The sequence below is a fragment of the Acartia tonsa genome, chromosome 10 (genome assembly GCF_053477335.1).
Source record: "Acartia tonsa isolate MP-2025a chromosome 10, ASM5347733v1, whole genome shotgun sequence".
Taxonomy (NCBI): Eukaryota; Metazoa; Arthropoda; class Copepoda; order Calanoida; family Acartiidae; genus Acartia; species Acartia tonsa.
The window spans coordinates 46,632,843-46,654,765 of record NC_137269.1 but is presented as its reverse complement, the minus strand read 5'-3'; the positions used below and the strand labels follow the sequence as shown (position 1 = coordinate 46,654,765).

At 33.8% G+C, this 21,923-nt stretch overlaps 1 protein-coding gene across 3 annotated transcripts in view; it reads left to right on the top strand.

Annotated features, from left to right (window-relative positions):
- Window positions 1-15,041, top strand: part of LOC145330181 (lysyl oxidase homolog 2-like) — a 58,736-nt gene extending 43,695 nt beyond the window's left edge. For all 3 annotated transcript variants that reach the window (XM_080174780.1, XM_080174779.1, XM_080174777.1), the window contains 9 exons: window positions 1,377-1,454; window positions 4,122-4,222; window positions 6,752-6,843; window positions 7,108-7,195; window positions 9,512-9,589; window positions 10,700-10,774; window positions 11,500-11,578; window positions 12,522-12,615; window positions 13,734-15,041. In XM_080174780.1, the coding sequence (XP_080030906.1) occupies window positions 1,377-1,454; window positions 4,122-4,222; window positions 6,752-6,843; window positions 7,108-7,195; window positions 9,512-9,589; window positions 10,700-10,774; window positions 11,500-11,578; window positions 12,522-12,615; window positions 13,734-13,779 (731 nt within the window). In that variant the 3' untranslated portion in view covers window positions 13,780-15,041. The remainder of the gene's footprint in view (window positions 1-1,376; window positions 1,455-4,121; window positions 4,223-6,751; window positions 6,844-7,107; window positions 7,196-9,511; window positions 9,590-10,699; window positions 10,775-11,499; window positions 11,579-12,521; window positions 12,616-13,733) is intronic.
- The last annotated feature ends 6,882 nt before the right edge of the window (window positions 15,042-21,923 follow it).

Sequence of the window (21,923 nt, the reverse complement as noted above, 5' to 3'; positions counted from 1 at the left end):
TCCAAAAGTGTTCAATTTACCAAAATTTACCTCAAACGTTCGTCTGTCCGTCAATTAGAAACGGTTTGATGGAAATGTAAGTTTCTTGGCTGCTATTCAAGATAGATGGATTAGAACACATAAATTTTTCTACAAATATAAAAATTTATAATCATAATCTTAAAACCAGTTTTATTAGACCTTACCTTCGGCATCTCGGGGCTAACAAAACTAGTTTTATTCTTGCACATTTTCTCGTACTCATTCGAATCCGGTGGATAGGAACCAGTTCTTATCCATACGAAAAAACTATTTCTAGCATCGAATTATATCCAGCTTTCTACGAATATAAAAATATACAATCATAAGATTAAAACCAGTTTTTTTAGACGGTGCCTTCGGCACCTCGGGTCTAAAAAACTGGTTTTAATCTCATAATTGTACATTCTATATCCGTGGAAAGCCGTTTATAATACGATGCGAGAAATAACTATTATAATACGAGGCGATAAATAACTATTATCATATTTTTTTATTAGATTGATACTTTTAAATCCAACTACCCTGCGTCCAAATGAGCCATTCAAAATGTTTATCTTAATTTTTATTACAGGTACAGAAGAGAGCCTGATAGAATGTGAGCATGAGATGTTTACTTGTTATAATATTTATTACAGGTACAGAAGAGAGTCTCATAGAATGTGAGCATGACCAGCTTGGAGATGTTTACTTATTATAATATTTATTACAGGTACAGAAGAGAGTCTGATAGAATTTAAGCATTACCAGTTTGGAGATGTTTGCTTATTATAATATTTATTAAAGGTACAGAAGAGAGCCTCATAGAATGTGAGCATGACCAGTTTGGAGATGTTTACTTATTATAATATTTATTACAGGTACAGAAGAGAGTCTCATAGAATGTGAGCATGACATGTTCGGAAATGTTTACTTATTATAATATTTATTACAGGAATAGAAGAGAGCCTCATAGAATGTGAGTATGACCAGTTTGGAGATGTTTGCTTATTATAATATTTATTACAGGTACAGAAGAGAGTCTCATAGATTGTGAGCATGACATGTTCGGAAATGTTTACTTATTATGATATTTATTACAGGAATAGAAGAGAGCCTCATAGAATGTGAGCATGACCAATTTTGAGATGTTTAATTATTATAATATTTATTACAGGTACAGAAGAGAGCCTTATAGAATGTGAGCATGAGATGTTTACTTATTATAATATTTATTACAGGTACAGAAGAGAGCCTCATAGAATGTGAGCATGACCAATTTGGAGATGTTTAATTATTATAATATTTATTACAGGTACAGAAGAGAGCCTCATAGAATGTGAGCATGAGATGTTTACTTATTATAATATTTATTACAGGTACAGAAGAGAGCCTCATAGAATGTGAGCATGACCAGTTTGGAGATGTTTACTGTCCTGGAGAGGGAACTGAGATAGGCAGGCACTAAGAATTATGACAAATTTTGTGTATATCCTTATAAGTAGCACAGCAACATCAATTTTATAAAATTGCAGATGGAATAAATTTTCTAAAATAGATTTTGCATAATTTTTTAATGCTAAGCAATTTTCTTATTTAGAATATTTCTTTTTTGGTGTATTAGAAATGTCTTATGAAATTTAAACCTTGTTAAAGACAATTGTTGTAATCCGTAAGATTAATATACAGAAAGCTCAAATTTAAACATATTTAAAAAAAATTTTAAATTTAAAAATTTGATCTAAATAAGGTCAATGTGCAATAAATGGTTAAAATATTCCATCAAATACGCAACATAAATAAAGTGTTTTTAAATTAGATTAAGCCAAGTTTATATAGGTTGATTTTCTTATATGTTTGTTTGTCCATTTATCCCTAAATTGAAAACAAAGTTTGGAGACACGGGAATTTAATTTCTGCTCTTCATACAATATAAAATAGAAATACAGAAAATTTTTAATGACTATAGCAGAAAAAAAAACCTGTTATATTGCAAAGGCCTTATCAAATTTTATTGTTCAAATCGCTATTGCTCTTGAGATGAAAAAGAAAGGTATTTTTTAAAATTGTATATAGTCCCCTCCCTCCCTGCCATATATAAAGAATTCAAAGATATTGGCTCTTTTCTTTCTATGAACTTCCAATTTATAAAGGGAATAAATAGTAGCTTTCGCAATATTCCATAAAATTGTGAGCAAGCTTCAAGTCAAATGCGCTTTTTAAGTCTTACTGTTCCTAATGTTGACCAAACGCTTAGTATAATTAAACGTATATTTAGATATAGTTTGACTTAATAAGCGCATTTGACTGGAATCTTACTGACAACTTTTTTCGAAAGCTACTATTCTCTTTATCAATTCCGCTCCAGGCTAACCAACTAATTTCTTCACAGTTTAGATTTGTCGCGCCTTTTCCTTTATTTTTGTCTAAATATAGTTTCTTAAAAGTTGGACTCAATTGCCTAGACGAGCAAAAAACTCACCCCCCCCCCCCCCTCATAAATTGAAAATAAAGTGTGGAGGGATTTTTTGTTTGTTTTCTTAAGTCAGTCAGGCTATAATAAATAAAAGATTTATTAACATTTATCCCCGCCCTAAAATTGTTGTCAATCTGGTTGATAATGAAAAAAAGAAAACATGAGAAAAGCTAAGCTCCATAAAATAAGCATGCTAAAAAAATAAGTTAACCATCATATTTTTCTGATAAATGATTTTATGAAAGCGTTTTATAAATTTCTAATAAAGCTTGAAATTAGATTATATCCATATTTTATAATTTTAGGAGATATGTATAAGAGGGGTTAAAATTTAAATGTTTGAATGTGAAGTTTTGAAGCGCCTGTTTCATTATAACTTTGTTCCCAGCCGTGAAATCTGATACTTTTATTTAATTTTGTATTAAACTTCGTGGAAGAATCCGTTTATTGCCAGAGAGTTAACCCTCCCCCCTCCCCTTATCATACTTTCTTTGCAATATAGTTACCCTCATCCCTAACTTTTTATTTGTCAGATTTCCAGACAGCTACTTTAATTTAATAGGTAATTTAAAGTGTATTCTTGTGTTTTTCTGGGCCTAACCTAATATTTAAGGATCATTTTTAAAATTTCCAAAGGAAAACCAAAGTAGGGGGATGGTTTAAGAGATTTTGCAGTTTTCTCCCCATTTATATACTTTTGTGTATATGTCTTTCTTACAAAATAAACTGAAAAGTAACAAAGCCATAAGTTATGTATAATTAATATTTCAAAAAAAATTTTAATTGTAGTGTATGTTTTAGTAGCGAAACTACTCTATGATTCTGTCATTCCGTTCCTAACGCTATGGGGGAAATTGGATTTACTCAGCTGCTATTAAAGCTAGATCTCTGTTTTTTCTTGTCTTAATATGCATATTATTTTCAAAAATTAAACATATCACTTAATTTAGATTTTTTAAATATCTTTTTGAATTGTTTTATTTATTTCAAATTCCATGTTTTATAGAGAAGAGAAACAGAAAAGAAAAAAATTAGTTTGTATGAAAGTTTCAGAAGATTTTAAGTCTTAATTCTACACAAATATCGTCCAAAATTACGAAAATCCTTCTATTTTTATATATAATAAAAGGTTCTTTTTTGTTGTCTTTTCTTGAAGAAAGATGTATAATCTATAATACAAAGTAGGGTTCCAGGACAAGCGCAGGAGTCCCAAACGTCGGAGTGGACAAACGCAGTAGTGTTAAAATATTAATTTATGTAAGTATTTCTATACAGGTTAGGTTAGGTTAAGATATTAATATACAAATAAGCCCCCCGCAGAGGTTAGGCATTTAAAAACCTAAAATATGGTTTAAAATAGGTTAGGTAGAGACCACTCCGACGTTTGGGACTTTTGAGTTTGTCCTAGGACTCAAAGAAGTACTGGTCGTGCTCCCCAAAAAAAATGAAATAGGACGCCCCATTTTTTTTAAACGCAAACAAAAAGGGGTGATATGTGGTGCAACTTGCTCAATCTTTCGTGTAAAGAAGCCCTGGAGGCTAGGGTCGTAGTCACTAGTTATTAATAATTCAAGGTCCGATTTATTAAGCACATATTGCCATGATAAAAATAAAAAAATATGGTGTCATAATTTATTTTGTGTGTCAGCTGGATTAACCTGTACTGACAGCCAGGCAGATTTGGAGCCAGATCTTTACCAGCTTATGACCTCGGCATACCTGGAGGATAAACAACTTTTTCTACTTCAGGTAATTAAAGATAAAAAAAGACAATTAAAAACTATTGACGGAGTCCTAAGAAGAGTCTCGAGGCTAATTGCACTTATCTAAATATCAGGGTTCAGCAGCAGCTTGTCAGCCTCAGAGAAATCGACCTCTTACAACTTTTAAAATAAGCTGGAAGGTTAAATCTGACCCAATTATGACCAAAAAATGTTTTCGAAGCAAACGTGTTTAAATTTTAGCATATTATGAAATTTTTTATCTATATTTTTAGAAGGTGTATTTTTTACCCCCCCCCCCCCAAAAAAAAAAAAAAAAAAAAAAAAAGAGAGTTTCAGCTTATATGAAAAAAAAATAATCAGTCAATTTTGTAAAATTAACTAACAGACGTCAACTTTTTAAGATTTATTAAACATTAATCTTTAAAATAAATCTAACTCTTAGAAAAGCTATTTTTTTCTTGAAAACCTTACGTAAGAAAATGAATTTTAAAAAAGAAAATCATCCATAAAATAAACAAAACATTAAATTCTTAATAAAAACACTGTCACGCAAATCATGTTTTATTGAAAGCGTATTTTTAGTAGCGAAGTTACTCTTTAATATTCTTTGTCTGTCCGAACTTCTGTTCGTCATTCCATATTTTAATAAAGGTCTCACAAAACTATATTTCCTTACATTTCTCCTTATTTCTCTCTCGAAAATCTCACGAAAAATCCATGATTTTTTTGTGCTTCGCTACTAATTGGTTTTGTTATCCTTGTTTAAAAACTAAACAAGGAAAATTGATATAAATTTCAAATGACTTAAAGTTATACAGAATCACAGCAAAAACTTTTTATTTTCACATTACTTAGTAGTGTAAGATAAAGCTTTGATTTTAGGGCTAAAAAGCATTTTATAAACAATTATATTGTAAATAGAATTTAAATGTTATTTGCTGATCAAATTTTGCTGGTCCGAAATCACACCTCCTAAAATTTCTTCCGGTCTAGACTAAGCTTTATTGGTGGTGTGGGTTTAAAATACATGAAAATTGATATTTTGTGCCAAATTTACTTTTTTAGAATAAATTTTTATACTACTAATACTAATGATTTTAGGAACCTTTTTTTGTTTTCTTTGATTCATTTTTGTCAGTTGTTTTTCATTGATTATACTTCTCTAAGTTATTATTAATTTTGGGGGGACTTTTAATTTCTTTGTCTTAATTAAATAATCAGTATATAATGACATATATAAGAACATAATAAGATATCTTTGCATTTAAAAATGTGCCTGCTAAATATTTCTTGCTAGATTTTTTCTCTAGGTATCATTTTACACAATAATATCGCCCTTGAAATTTTATATTCTAAACATTAACTTTTTAAATAGGTCCATTAGCTTTATAATTAATTTAATTAAAACTACAAGGTTTAATCTTGATTTTATTATAATTTGTATTATAACAAAACAAACAAATATTGAAATTTCAAAATATAATAGACTAAAGTTAGTATTTAAAAAATACTTATTTGACAATATTTATAATACTTTCTAAACCCTATTACACCTAACCTTACCAAACCTGACACAAAAAGTTACCCTACTTAACCTAACCTAACCTATTGGAAAAGAAATGCATGGCACAGCAATCCTATATAGAACAAGTTACCCAACTTAACCTAACCTAATATTTAGTGTGATATGCTTTCTCCCGATAACTGCCTGGCACAACAAGCCTATATATAAAAAGCTACCCTACTTAACCTAACCTAATATTTAGTGTGCTATGGAAGAGAACTGCTGGCCCAGCAAGCCAATATAGAACAATTCACAATACTTAACCTAACCTAATATTTAGTGTGCTATGGAAGAGAACTGCCTGGCCTAGCAAGCCTACATAGAACAAGTTACCCAACTTAACCTAACCGTATATTTAGTGTGCTATGGAAGAGAACTGCCTAGCACAGCAAGCCTACATAGAACAAGTTACCCAACTTAACCTAACCTTATATTTAGTGTGCTATGGAAGAGAACTGCCTGGCACAGCAAGCCTACATAGAACAAGTTACCCAACTTAACCTAACCTAATATTTAGTGTGCTATGGAAGAGAACTGCCTAGCACAGCAAGCCTACATAGAACAAGTTACCTAACTTAACCTAACCTAATATTTAGTGTGCTATGGAAGAGAACTGCCTGGCCTAGCAAGCCTACATAGAACAAACTACCCAACTTAACCTAACCTAATATTTAGTAAGCTATGGAAGAGAACTGCCTGGCACAGCAAGCCTATATATAAAAAGCTACCCTACTTAACCTAACCTAATATTTAGTGTGCTATGTAAGAGAACTGCCTGGCACAGCAAGCCTACATAGAACAAGCTAACCTACTTAACCTAACCTAATATTTAGTGTGCTATGTAAGAGAATGCCTGGCCCAGCAAGCCTATATAGAACAAGCTACCCTACTTAACCTAACCTAATATTTAGTGTGCTATGGAAGAGAACTGCTTGACCCAGCAAGCCTACATAGAACAAGTTACCCAACTTAACCTAACCTAATATTTAGTGTGCTATGGAAGAGAACTGCCTGGCACAGCAAGCCTACATAGAACAAGCCACAAACCCTCATTGGCAAATGTTAACGAGAAGATTACTTAGGAATATCATTATTAAAAAACTTAATTATATTTTTTATGTTCAATCAAAATATAAGAATGATTTCTCGTCATTTGGATGGCCCTAAGGACCTACAAATCAGTGGTCTTCGAAAAATTAAGTCAGTGTTTTTTTTTCATTTTAACATGGCATTTGATTTTTTTTAAATTATCTGAATTTGTTGTAATATTACAGACATTCAAACCCTTGATTTCACAATCTTTGTCTGTAAGTGCTAACTGTTAATGATGATATTACCAAAGCTAGATTTACAACAGCCATAGCTAACATTGGAACTGCAGATTTTAGACCCTTCATACCCAAAAGCGCCTGGGATTGGCATGCTTGTCATCAGGTACTAACAGTTAGAGTTCCATTAGAGTCATATTTGACATTATGTTTGCCTATACTTGAATTAGTTACAATTGAAGCTTTTCATATACTATAAACAATTGGAGCTCTTTTCATTGAAATCACCTGGTTTGATTTCCTATAAAAACATTTGTATATAACTCTATGTATTAAAAAATGTATAGGATTATAACGAAATCATAGGTACACCTATCTTAGGGTGCAACGTGATCTATGTACCAGTTGGGTAAAGAAATATGATTTTCTAAAATAAAAATACAGTAAATAAATTTAGAATAGTATTAAAAAGGTTTAAATATGTTTTATTAAAAAAAATTATTTTCGAGACAAGGCACTTTTCAGGAAATTCGCCTTCATATTTTTTCCAAATCCCAGCAAAGTTATACAATTAACCCCCCCCCCCCTTCCCCCATGAAATACCGACAAACCGACCCATTTCTAATCAACTAACCAACATATTGAACCATTTCAAAATTTTTGTCTTTATCTAAAGATTATGAATAGAAAGGTATAATTTAGAAAGATAATGCAGGTTTCATCACAAGAGAATAATTTATGCACCAATTCAGACCTTCCCTTCATCAGTTTAATAATGGGACACTCCTATTTTGGTTTCTATGTTATACAGAAAATAAAAGAGAAATTGACAAATCAAGACAATTATGGATGGACTAACTAACAAAATGAGATGAGTTTGATATTCGAAAATCACAAAACCTTTACACATCAATAATAATATGTGATTTTTTTATTGCATGGTCGACAGACCGAAGAAAATAAAAACAAATTGCATAGAAGCAAAATACAATAGACAGAATGAAATGAGTGAAAGAAAATTTAAAACAATAAATTTGATATTTTTTGAATGTTATAAAATACAACACTACTTTATATTCCGAAGAAGAATAACAAAATAATATAAAATGTGGAAGTTCCTATGAAAAGGATTGAGAAATTCACACAAATATTATTTTCTCTCTTTGATCAGGATCACACTGAATGCTTCAGATAAAGGGATAGAGTATGATCCCAAAAATTCAGTTTCAAATAAATATTAAACATGGATATGGAACATTAGAGTAAAACACTATAGGGAGATAGCCGTCTTAAACAACCTTTCTATTGGGTCATTAAAAATCAACCAATGGTATCGCTTATATCACACAGCCAAGTAGCAGAAAATAATTTAGAAGCAGACGAAAGAGGTCTTTGAAAATTGTAGGAAGGTAGTTGTCTGTATATACACCTATACTATAGATCTGTTTATGGGACAATGATTTGGTAGTCTTGGACTCTGGGTACTAGAGCCAACAATGCTTATAACTTTTTGGCAAATTTTGAAGACAAACCCAAAAAAAAGGCCTTCTCGATAACATTTATTTTCTCACTGATTGAAACTCAAATGTGGCTTTAAAATAGCTAAAAACCTGCCTGTACAGATGCAATATTAGAAGGACTAGAGGGTAAATTGAACTGTAAATTGTATTTGTACCCAAAGTTTGTTACAAGTTAGTCCAAAAACTTTGGAGACTCATCAAATCCTAATTGGTTGGTACAAGTTTGTAGTGTCCAAACATTTCCATTTATAAATAAAATCTAAAGAGGGGGGTAATTAGGTTTATCATATTAAAGTCTTTTTAAATAATCCTATTTCCCCTAAAAAGATCAAATATATGGAAAAGGAAATTTTGGTGTCAGAAATTCTTTAGTCAAATACTGAAAATTAGACATTAGGAATAGAAAATGATATATGTGTGTGTTCAAGAAAATGAAAATAATTTGAATTTAATATCAATTGTAATTGATTGAATATTTATAGATAATCTAAATTCATAGTTACCCAAATAATCTTTTTTTAGCAGTGCAGGTTTTCCAAAAGTTTTGGAAAATAAGTTTGATGTAACATGAAAGTAAAAGGCTTTCAAAGTTTAGTGATTTTTTAGTATCTTATTTCACAGTTCTTTGGATTGTTTTGTATTTTTCATCCCAGATATTGTTGATTCCATATTGTTCTACCTATAGACAATATGTTGTCCTTTTTTATACCTTAACATGAGTTGGGATGGGGGGAGTTGCAACCCACACACTTTTAATTTTAGTTTTGAAAAGAAAATAAATAAAAAATTTTGGGGATGATTTTTTTCTAGGGGCGATTTCTCTTGAGAGGGTGGTGGTACCCTTCCCCAGGACCTATGAGAAGCCACATTAACCATATCAATTTAGTTGACAATTAGAATGTTTGGTACACACAGACTTCCTGTTACTTTTATGTTAGGATTATTTGAATTATTTGTTCTAGCATTACCACTCAATGGAGACCTTTGCACATTTTGAAATATTGGATCTCAGAGGTAACAGAGCAGCAGAAGGGCATAAGGTAAATGTAATTTTACAGTAGCAAAGCTACCTAATAAGTGGTAACTTTACAAAGTATCTCAAAAACCAGCCATGTGACGTCATAAAAATGAAGGAGATGAGAGGAGAAGTGGGAAAGAAAATCCCTAAAAAAGAGATGGATAATTCCTCATTTTTATGACGTCACATGGCTGGTTTTTGAGACACTTTGTAAAGTTACCTACAAGTGTTTTTGATTGTCTGTCTGTCAATCGGTCTCTCTGATTCATTGTCCTTCTGTAGTGCCAGGGTGGCAGATTCATTTTCCTTAAATGTTAAATTTGACTTTTCACAAATTACAGTATGGTTCGAAAGGAAAAAGCAGAGTGACGTCATTTCAACCCTTTCTCAGATAAAGTTATCTTTCTTTCTATTTATCTATAACTAACGGCTACGCGCCTAGAGGCCTCTAGGGGCATTTGAGGAGGGGCGGGTCGAATTTGATAACCCAATTTCTTATTTTAATTTTCAAAAGAAATAGCAAAAAAAAATTTTGGGGGGGAGGATGTGTTCTCTCTTCCCCCATTTTTAATTATAGTTAAAGAAAATTTTAACATTTTTTGGGGGGGAGGGGGAGTAATTTTTTTCTAGGGGCGATTTCTCTTGGAACGGTGGTGGTACCTTCCCCCAAAATAGTTTTAAACCTTCCCGGGACCTATGAGAAGCTACCCTGTTAAGGAGGACCCGATCGGTTCAGTTGTTAGCGAGATCCTTTGGTACAGACACACAGACAGACAAACACACATCCTGTTACTTTATTATAAGGACTATATGAAGCAATAAGATTTTTTGGTCTGAAGCGATTGGGTTCTGTATTTTAGGTAAGCTTTACAGAGGTCCTCTGATGGTTTTAGGCTTGTTTTGTTTTTTTATTTAGGTCTTGGGATAGTTTTATGCAATTGTTTTAGCCCATCTCTTCCCCTTCGCATACAGATCCCCTAGATGCTATGGGCGTAGCCACTAGTTTTTCAAATTGCATTCTCGGAAAACAATTATGATTTTATCCTCAGTTCCAAAGCTAATCCTAAAAAAATAATCTCATTATTGCACATAAAATGATCCAGTACCCAAAATGTAATTGTTTACTGTTTAGGCCTCATTCTGTCTGGAAGATAATGATTGTGTTGGTGTTGATCCTCACTTTGATTGTGAAAATTATGGAGATCAGGTAGAATTTAGGGTCATCTTAAAAAACGCCTATCTAAGAAAATGTTCATCTCAAAAAAAAGCTTACCTCAAATACACCTATAAAGAAAATGCCTGCCACATAGATTTATGAGATATGCATATTTGAGATGAGCGTTTACTGAGATAGGAGTGTTTGAGTCAAGCATCTTCTCAAATAGGCGTTTTTTTGAGTATAGCCATAATTTAATGGTCTGTTGGTTGATAAGCAATGCTCATATTATCTGCAAGACAAATTTATAAAAATGTGAGGATAAAAATGATCCTTTGAAACGATAACTGAAACCACATAAAATCCTTTGAGAAAAAAAACTTAACTATTTCCATCGTTGAAAAAAATGTTTCCTGCCCCTGCGCGACTTATAAAACAAGCAGGGCGAAGCTAGTAAAAGTGGCTGACTTAGATTATGACGTCAAAAAAATCAACCAATGAGAGACAAGTATACACTGTAATTGACCAATGGTAAAATTTATAGTGGACTCTCATTGGTTAATTTTTTTGACGTCATAATCTGAGTCAGCTACTTTTACTAGCTTCAGCAAGGTCCTAGTTCATGTAACTAGTTACTAATTAGTTTACTTTTTTCAATTGTTAATCTCGTTCAACGTTTTTAAAACAATTGCAACTATTCTGTTTGTAAAATTATTAAATCTAAAATAACATTTTATATTCTTGCTAAAAACTTATAGAATATTTCTTTTTTTCAGGGAATTACTCCTGGTTGTAAGGATATTTATTATTACAATATTGACTGCCAGTGGATAGATGTTACAGAATTAGAACTAGGTAATTACAACTTAATATCCTATTATATAAAGTAGTAGGCGTTTTTTGTCTGGCCCTAAGGATCTCGCTAACCGCTGAACCGATATTGTTCTCCTTTACAATAATGCTTCTTATAGATCCTGGGAAGGGTTTAAACTATTTTTTGGGGAAGGTGTCTTCACCCCCTACCCCCCCAAAAAATTTACTCTTTTGAAACTCAAATTTAAAATGGGATGAGGTCCACTTTTCCCCCTCCTACCTCAAGTGCCCCTAGAGCTCTAGGGGCGTAGCCGATAGTAATTTTAATAGTTTTGAATAAAACTTGCTGTTTTAATAAAAATTTTGATAGCTTGCACGATTTTGACTTGAATTAATTAACTATTTGTTTCTCCTCTTTTGCTAATAACATATTAGTTCAATCATCAAATTAATCATAATCAAAAGCGCAAGAACATGACGTTTAGTTTTCACATTTAAGAGTTCGCGTATTTTTAACTTTAGGAAAGTATTTGATAGCAAAGAAGTAATGTTATCAATTCTTTTTCAAGTATGACTTCAAACCGGTTAATTTCTACTGGATTAGAACCGGTTTACAGCCATACTGAAAAATCATATATCGAAGGACAGGCAATTTTCCACGAATATTAAAATAAAAATCACAAGTTTATACCAGTTTTATTAGCTCTGATTATGAATTTATTTTGATATTCACGGAAAGTTGTCTAAAATACAATGCGATGAAAAAATATTATTGATTTTTTATTTTGATATCCGCGAAAAGCTGTTTATATTACTATGCGATAAATAACTATTATCGTATTATAAACGATGATGTTTCAATTACATAATAATTTTTAATACTGTAATTCAGACACTCTACAAATGTTAGCTGTACCTACCGTTTAAGAGCTTTGCTTTTTTTACATGTTGTCATCCTTGTTTAATTTTAAATTGATTTTTTTAGGTACCTACGTGTTCAAGATGTCTATAAACCCCGAGTATAAAGTTCCAGAAATTACATTTGAAAACAATGCTGCCATTTGTACTTTATATTATAGGTTTGTATGTTTATTTTTTTTAAAGCGAAGCAACTCTATAATCAAGTCCTAAAAATGTAAGTATGTCCTTAAACATTACCTGCATCAAGTAATTTTTCAAGAAATTTACTTACAATTTTGCTTGGACTCTTATACATTTGTATTCTGATTATTCAGTTCTGACACTCTACAAGTGTTAATGTCCTTTTGTCCTACCGTTTCAGAGCTTCGCTTTTATGGATGTGTTGTCATCCTTGTTATCTTTTATCGATTGCGACAACGCCAAATATAACCGTTTTCCTAGGGATTAAAAGTACAAAAAGTTGTTAAGCCAACAAATAAGAATTTTTTTTTTTAATCTTTGGGTATCATTATATTTTTTTTATATTTAATCAAACCTAAAGAAATAAACATACCAACAAAAATCCACCCTTCCCTCCGTATTTTGAATTTATTGTTAAATAGGGGGGGTAGGGTTCTTTCTATGCTCGACTAGGCAAAATTAGGAAAACCACCCCTTTTCTTTTTCTTTTTATCTCTTCCATTTTATCATCATATTTATTTATCTTTTTTTTTATCAAAGGTAACAATTAAATTTCTTATGATTCTTTGTTTGTTCTACATCTTGAATAAGTAATAAGAAATTAAGAATTCTAGAAAGGTACCTACAAAATAAGTTAATTTAGTACGTGTTTTCATTTTTAAAACAACAAACTATTTCAATATTTATGTCTTATAGAGCAGAAAATTAAAATTTAAATTTATGTATTGTTGTGTAAAATTGAAAAAACGTCATTTTATTGAAATATATCTTTTTTATGCATTGAAAAAAAAAAACAATTTATCCCATTTTGTTGGAAGATTTTTTTATATTATCTTACAACAAAATGATATTGGAAAGGTTCAAGTTTCGGCAGCTGCAAATTCTGCAGGCGGCCTGAATGTTAATTATTTACTATGTGACGAATTCGCATCCATAGTTGAATATTGGGCATTCTACGATTTTTGCAGTTATCTGCAGGGAGGGAGGGGACATTGGGCTAACATGGGAAACTGGTTTTAATCTTATAATTGTTCATTTAATTCGCGGAAACCTTTTTTTAATACGATGCGAAAGATAACAATTTTTTTTATTTTAGTCAAATGAGCGCGGTAATCAACAACTGTACCTTCATCAGACCATAATTATACAATCAAATATATAATCCTAGCATTGTTTTTAATATTAGCGAATACGCCCCTAGAGGCCTCTAGTGACACTTTAAATTTCTAATTTGACAAATTATTTTTCTAGGTTAAGGTTTCTTTTTCATGTTTCTACAACACTGGTGCCGCCTGGTACCCTCCCCCAAAATAGTCATTAACCTTCACAAAACCTTTTAGAAGCTACATTGTAAAGGAGAACCATATCGGTTCAGCGATTATCAAGATCCTCCAACACAGACACACAGATATCCTGTTACTATTTCATAATGATTAAAAAAAAGGATTTCGAGAAAAAATGTTGTAAGAAAATAATGTGCATCTGTCTAAGCAACAAAGGTCTGAAAAGGATGTCTGTGTGTGTAGTAAAGGATCTTGTTCAACGCTGGACCGATAAGGTTCTCCTTTCCAGTAAAGCTTCGTATAGGTCTAGGGAAGGGTTATAACGATAAAATAGAGGGTTACTTCATCCATAAAAAAAACCTCCCTAAAAATATCTGATAATTCGTTTAAGGCTAAAATTACGAGTAAAGAAATTATCCCCTTTCCCTACTTACCTTAATTTTCCAAGAGGGCTCTAGGGCGTAGCCGCTAGGTAATATAAATAGTAACAAAGAGTAATATGCCAAAGCATTAAGTATTTATACAAAACGACCAAAAAAACTGAGAAATAGATGCAAATGTGAAAACGCTTTGCCAAATATGATGCATGGGTTAATTCATATTCTTTGATTCCATTAATATAAAAATTATATCTTGTATTTGGCATCTTTTTTTGCTTGCCTTTCAAAATGAAAAGTATTTTATTATTGTATTTATTAAAATGTATATAATTAATAAGATCCTAGGACAGGAGTAACAAACGTCAGAGTGGACCTAACCTAACCTATTTTAAACCATTCTATAGGTTTTTAAAATTTTTAACCACTGTGGGCGGCTTTTTTGAATATTCATATCTTAACCTAACCTAAACTGTATAGAAATAATTAATTAACTTAATATTTTAGACACTCTGACGTTTGTCACTCTTGAGTTTGTCCTGGAACCGTTAAAACTAACTTTAGTTTGAATTTCTAAACTAATTGTCTTTCTGTATTAAAATTTTAAACAAATAAAATAATATTTATAGATTAAAAATGTAATATTATAAAAAAAAAGAACAACATTATTCATTAAATTTAAGAGATATTTTAAATAAATTATCTAATAATATTGTAAATTAAAATATAAGTTTAAATATTAAACTGTGTTTTCTTAATAATTTAAAAGACACACTTATTGAAATTTCTTGCGGCTACCATATAACTCGAATTATGTCCTTTAGCTCCGTCCATCCGTCTGTCTGTAATTTAAAGCTGTACAACTTAAAGATTTAAAAATGTTTTAGACGCTCAAACCCCCCGCCCTCCCCCTCCCCCCATCCTAAAAGTCTAATGACATAATTTTCTGCTAATTAAAAAAAGGTATTATGAATTTAAATTTTTTAGTCGATTGAAGAATTTCATCAAATGATAAAACTATTTTAGACACTTACTAGACCAATTAAATATTTTGTTTTGAGCTAAATAAATAATTTGTATGCAACGCACACAAATCAATGCAAGCAAAAGTAAAAACTTGAAAAAAAATATAAGGAAAAAGCCAGGTCTGTCTGGAGACTTTGATCAGTCAGGCAAAACTAAAGTTATTGTACTGAAACTCATTGATAGGCGTTTACTGTTCTTATCCTCATAATAAAGTTACAGGATGTATGTCTGTCTGTTTGTTTGGTTGTACCGAAGGATCTCGTTAACCGCTGAACCGAAAGGATTCTCCTTTACATTGGAGCTTCTCATATTTCCAAGGAAGGTTTTTTTAATACTATTTTAGGAGAGGGTATCAAATTTAACTCCTCCCTCCTTAAATGCCACTAGAGGCCTGTAGGGGTGTAGCTGCTAGTAATTTTGTATTGTATTGAATTATTATCTATTATCCTATCACTGTATCTCTGATACAAGATACAGAACACACAAAGCTCCTAACTTTGTATTGTATTGAATTATTATCTATTATCCTATCACTGTATCTCTGATACAAGATACAGAACACACAAAGCTCCTAACTTTGTATTGTATTGAATTATTATCTATTATCCTATCACTGTATCTCTGATACAAGATACAGAACACACAAAGCTCCTAACTTTGTATTGTATTGAATTATTATCTATTATCCTATCACTGTATCTCTGATACAAGATACAGAACACACAAAGCTCCTAACTTTGTATTGTATTGAATTATTATCTATTATCCTATCACTGTATCTCTGATACAAGATACAGAACACACAAAGCTCCTAACTTTGTATTGTATTGAATTATTATCTATTATCCTATCACTGTATCTCTGATACAAGATACAGAACACACAAAGCTCCTAACTTTGTATTGTATTGAATTATTATCTATTATCCTATCACTGTATCTCTGATACAAGATACAGAACACACAAAGCTCCTAACTTTGTATTGTATTGAATTATTATCTATTATCCTATCACTGTATCTCTGATACAAGATACAGAACACACAAAGCTCCTAACTTTGTATTGTATTGAATTACCTACTTTATCCAATTTGTTTTACCACCCCCTCCCCCCTCTCACTTAGACAAGTTGTTTTAGAAGGGAGCTTCTAAATAATTGCTTTCAATTGCCAGTATAACATCCAATACAGTTTTGTGACTTTTAGAGTCCAAAATGACAACATCAAATGCTTTAGAAATTAAATATTAAAACTTGTACAAGTATATTTCAGACGAAAGTCTTTTGACGTCAAGAAAAATGAGGGATTATTCATCTCCTTTTAGGGTTTTCTTTCTCACTCCTCCTCTCCTAATCTCTCACTTTTATGACGTCAGAATTTTTTTGAGGAACTTTCTTCGTCTTCATTTATTCAAACTTTTAAATTGAAGATTAGATGGTCTGCGTTATCAATGATTCCTAATTCATAGGTTGCCCTTATAATGCCCAATTTTGCAGGATATAGACTTAATTCAAAATGAAATTTGTGATTAGCCTTTTGTTCAAAAATAAGTTATGTAGATGCGCTCCTAACCCGCGGCATTAGCGTAAATGGTACGTGCTGTCAGGTTCGTGTCACATTAGGGACGTTAAAAATGGTATACACTGCTGATATCACTGGCATGTAACACTAATAGGGAATGAAATTGTCATAAACAGACGCAACTAATTACCATACACAGATCCACATACAAAAGTCGTGCAATCAAAAGGTTTGATGTCTGTTTGGATGTTACCCTAAAAAACATTTTTGCATCCCATTACAAGTAAATGATGCTCTGACTTCCAGATAATCGTATATCGAATATCGCCCAAATAAGGAAATAAAGGGTAAGATGCGCTGCTAAAAATGACATAATTGTTCAGTCGTGTTGTAGTTGGCCCAGAGTTACATGGAATTCTTCTTTTGTTAGCGCAAACGTCCACAAAACTTTAGATATATTCAGAAATTCTTGAAACCAGAATTGGCTTCTTCTTAATGTACAAAAGAAAAAGTACAGTACAGAAAGTAAAATAAAACAAGGTCATTTAGGTCATTCGATTAACAATAGCAAGCTAATAGCCGTTTACCAGCAAAGAGCCTAGTTGAGCAACAACTACCCCTCCCCTACCCCTTATGTTCAAATGAAATTGAAAGACAAAGACCAAATTGTGTCAAAAATTATCCATGTGACGTCATAAAACAGGGGGAATGAGAGGAGAAGTGGGAAAGAAAACCCCTAAAAAAGAGATGGATAATCCCTCATTTTTATGACATCACATGGATCATTTTTGACACAATTTGGGCTTCGCAATTGAAAGAAAGTAGGGTGGGTGTTTTTTGTTCTAGTTAAGGTTAAGGTAAGGTTTTAGGTTATAATGGGAACTGGATAGCCCCGAAGGATTAAGGTACCACAGGAATTGGACATACTGGAAACACTCTCGACCCCTTAGTTTTTTCTAATTTATTTTTTTAGTATTGGGGGTTGGAGGGGGTGGGGGGAATAGGTTAAGATTTTTGTTTATTACTTTAGGTCAGGTTAGGTTAGGTTACACTGGGTACTGGGGCTACCGCGGGAATTAGAAAAAAAACTCCCAACCCTATTTTTTTTATTAATATAAAAAATAAGTTGTGTGAGGGTTTAGTTTTTAGACACTAGCTAATCACATTAACATATGGAAAAGTTTTCGTTGGACGATATTCTAAAGGGAAAAACCTAATTTATAAATTGAAATTAGATTTTATTGTCACATTTTTTGTATTATCAAATGCTTTGGTAAGTTTAAACTGATTAAATATAACAATTTTATTACTTAAGTTAAATTGAGTAATCAATAATTATAACGTTTTGATTTTAGCTACAATTAGCAATTTTTATTATATTTCACTATTTATAAACATCATATTACAATAAAAACAAAAAGAAGTAAAACATAAAGTAAAACTCTTTGTTGTTATTTTTTGTTGCAGATTTTGTATTGTAATGTAAGATAATATTTTTGGATTTGTTTGATGTTCTTATTTCCCCTTCAAATGTTTAGCTTTATATAGCTGCAGTAAATTATACAGGGATCTGAAGGGATAAGACAATGAACGACAAATTGAAGTTTGTCTTTTGTTGATGATAAACAAAATCAGATCACTCTACATCAAAATTATTGACAGAGATAGTTTGAACCAACCAATCAAGATTAAAGAAAAGTATTTTAGTTCAGCTATTAGCGAGATCCTTCGGAACATACACACAGACAGACAATGTTCTTGTTACTTTTATATATAATGTCTTCTCCCTCCCTGGAATTGTAAGTTTGTCCTAAACAGCGAGGCAAAAAATGAAATAACAAGGATTACAACATCCATAAAAGCGAAGCTCTAAAATGAAAGGACAAATGGGCATTAACTTTGTAGAGTGTAAGAACTGAATAAACTGAATATTAATGCATATGTCTATGCAAAATTATAAGTAAATTTGATGCAAAACTGATTAAATACATGTTACTGTTTAAGGACATACTGGCGTATTTAGGACTTGATTATAGAGATGCTTCGCTTACAACACTATACCTTGTTGTAATAGGAATCAGTATTAAAAAAAACAGATGAATAGAATGATTTAAACATTTAAAAATTTGCTGTCAAAAAAGTAAAAAATCAGCTTGTTTTTAATGGTCGGACCGAACTTTCTGGTAACGATTATAGAGTTGCTGAGCTTTCTAAGTCATGCCTGACTGTTATAGGAATCAGCATGCAAATTTTGAAATCTATATCACAATTCTAACCTGTTTAAATTAACGAAAAGAGCCAACTGTAACGTACGGACCGACCCTAATTATAGAAAAGCTTCGCTTTTAAAAATTACGTTCGAATGGAATGAAGACCATATCATTCTGTGGTATTCGGCAACCGTGAGCCATGCCTATGGCAACCCTGACCTGGGTTCGGGGAAGGGCCGAGGGCCCTCCCCCGAGTCCTGGGGAAGAGGTCTGCCGACCCCCTCCCTATACCTAAAATTAATGATAGATTTTGACAGCCTTATTATGGTTAAGCTGTATTGTTAATTCCCCCCACCCTTTCCAGGGATGGGGGATCATTATTGCCCAAACTGACTATTGTATATGTATTATATTGATTCTGTTTATGATTACTTATTCCTATCTGTGTATTTATAGTTTGTTGTATATAACTTTAGTAAACCTTAGACCCTGAATAAAGGAACAACTGAATAGACTCTGTTTATTATTTAGTGATTGCTAGAGAAGCGTAGCTTCTCTATAGTATAGGTGTCCACGTCTGTTCGCACTGCCGTAGTCATTTGAACTCTGGTGTCTGCCATTTAACCTAGGCGGATACCACAACTTTTGGTGACAGCTGTGTGAGATTATGGCAAACCACAAGTGTAGAGCAGACGCGCAGCTGAGGCTAAGGTACTCCCAGCAGTGAAACTGGCAAAACTGACACAAGCAACCTGAATTACCCACCCTGGATAGCAAGGTCTAACTCTGTATCCGGCAGTTGTGGAAGCGAAACCTAGCGAAAGACCACTAAGTGTGGCGGAACCCGAGCTGCGGAGAGTAGCGAAATCGGACGAGAGACTGCGGAGAGCAGCGAAACTTGACTTGATTGAGCGCTCAAGGGCTGAAACAGGCCTGCGGATGGGCTGAAACAGGCCAAATAAGTGCAAACGGCTGAAAATAGGCCAACATTTACTGCAAGAGATAGCAGGATCCGAACCAGCGGCGCTGCAGGAAGGGACATTCCCTGCCGCCACCAGCCGGATTCGGATACACGGCGCTGCAGGACGGGACATTCCCTGCCGCCGACAGGCTGAAACAAGCCAAATAGCTGCGAGCTGTGAGCGAAAATACGAGTGTAGTGTACCAAGCAGAAGAAAAACTACGTTAACTCCAAGTATCCTGAGAGGCTACAGCGCAGCCACCCATCTAGAAAACAGATATTATATCACATTTTAGGGATTACCACCCTAGTGTGAAAGCTGAACAATAGATTTATGAGCAAGGCTTGGTAAACAAATTTGTTGTGTATTGTGATAAAGCCAAAAATAGAACCTAGATGTAATATAACAATGCATTGATAAACAATCTAACCCCCCAAGCCTTCAGCACAACAAATACACCCCTTACCCCAACGGAAGGGGAGGGGCCCACCATAAATTGAAGCAAATACAATTGAGGTGACATAACAATAAGCTCAGGATTAAGGAAAAGGCACAATTACCTCACCACCCAGTTACTTCAAACCTACAGCACCCCCCCTCTTCATAGGGGGGAACGGACGGTTTTACCCTGTCCCCTCACGCGCTCCCCCTCCTACCCACACTTGAATAAGTCCGCCCACGGTGTGGAGATAGCGACCGGGAGAACAGAGCGCCATTTACGGGTCGCGCAGCAGAGCTTGGGACGCACAAAAAATTCAACGGACGAATAAGACAAAGCGGACCAATGAGAGAGCAGATTGAGGGATAGGTGCGCGTTTTACCTGTGTGCGCAAATCTGACGGCGCGTAGGCGCGTTGCAAGGAAAGGAGATTTCACACACACACACACGCAGGAGCGGAGCTACTCCATAGCATCCAACAGAGATATTTTTAGAAAAAAAGACTTGCAAGCTCCTCCCTCCTATCTATAGTGTGATAAGGAAAACCAAATCAGTTCCTGACAGCAGTTCAGACCCTCAACAACTATCTACACCTACCAGCCTACTCTACAACTCAGAAGCTAGTGACAAGTACTCTAGGTACACCTAATTTAAATCTTTGTAGTTAAACTACCAACCTAGTGATAAACAGTGTTGGCTGCTAGGCTAGAAAGCCTCAAGTGTAAACCACTTATAGTATTGACTTAAAACTTCGTGTCCCGCCGCTGAACCTCTGACCCGATGGAGCAGCCACAAGCGCAAGGAGGCGACCAGCTCCAAGGATGGCTCCAGGATGATCCCCAGCCGGCTCCAGCCGAGTACCGCAAGCTGATGCTGAGTAACCTGCCGGAGTACCGAGGACCGCCCAAGCAATCCGAGATTAGAAAAGTCATGGGCGGCTTACCGTGTGCCCCCCCATGACACACTAAATCGCCGCAACGCCCTTTTACTATCCCTGGCGGGGCAAGCGGCGGAGATGGCCTCTCATCTGTTTGGCGAGGCAGGCCAAGCCTTGACATACGAACAAGTCAAGGCCGAGTGTGAAATGTTATTTCGTCCAGCCTATGAATCTCAGACCCTGAAGCAAGCCTTCAGAGATTATAGGCAGCACTCGACAGAACCTATACAAGCATACATATCCACAAAGTGTGCATTGTATAGGGAGGCCTATAGCCACGAGGACCTTGAGTTATTGATAGACGAATTAAATCGTGGCATTCGTAACGCTAATGTGAAACGTGAAATGATGGGTCATGAGATCGCCTCGGTACCTGAGTACACGAGGCGAGCCATGTTTACCGTGACCATGATCACCAAGCAGCTGAAGGAGGGTGTGTGCCTAGTGGACGCCACCGACGGGCTCACGGGATCGGCCAGCGTCCAGTTGCCCCAATATGATGAGTCGGAGCCAATGGAGATTGGCGCCTTGGC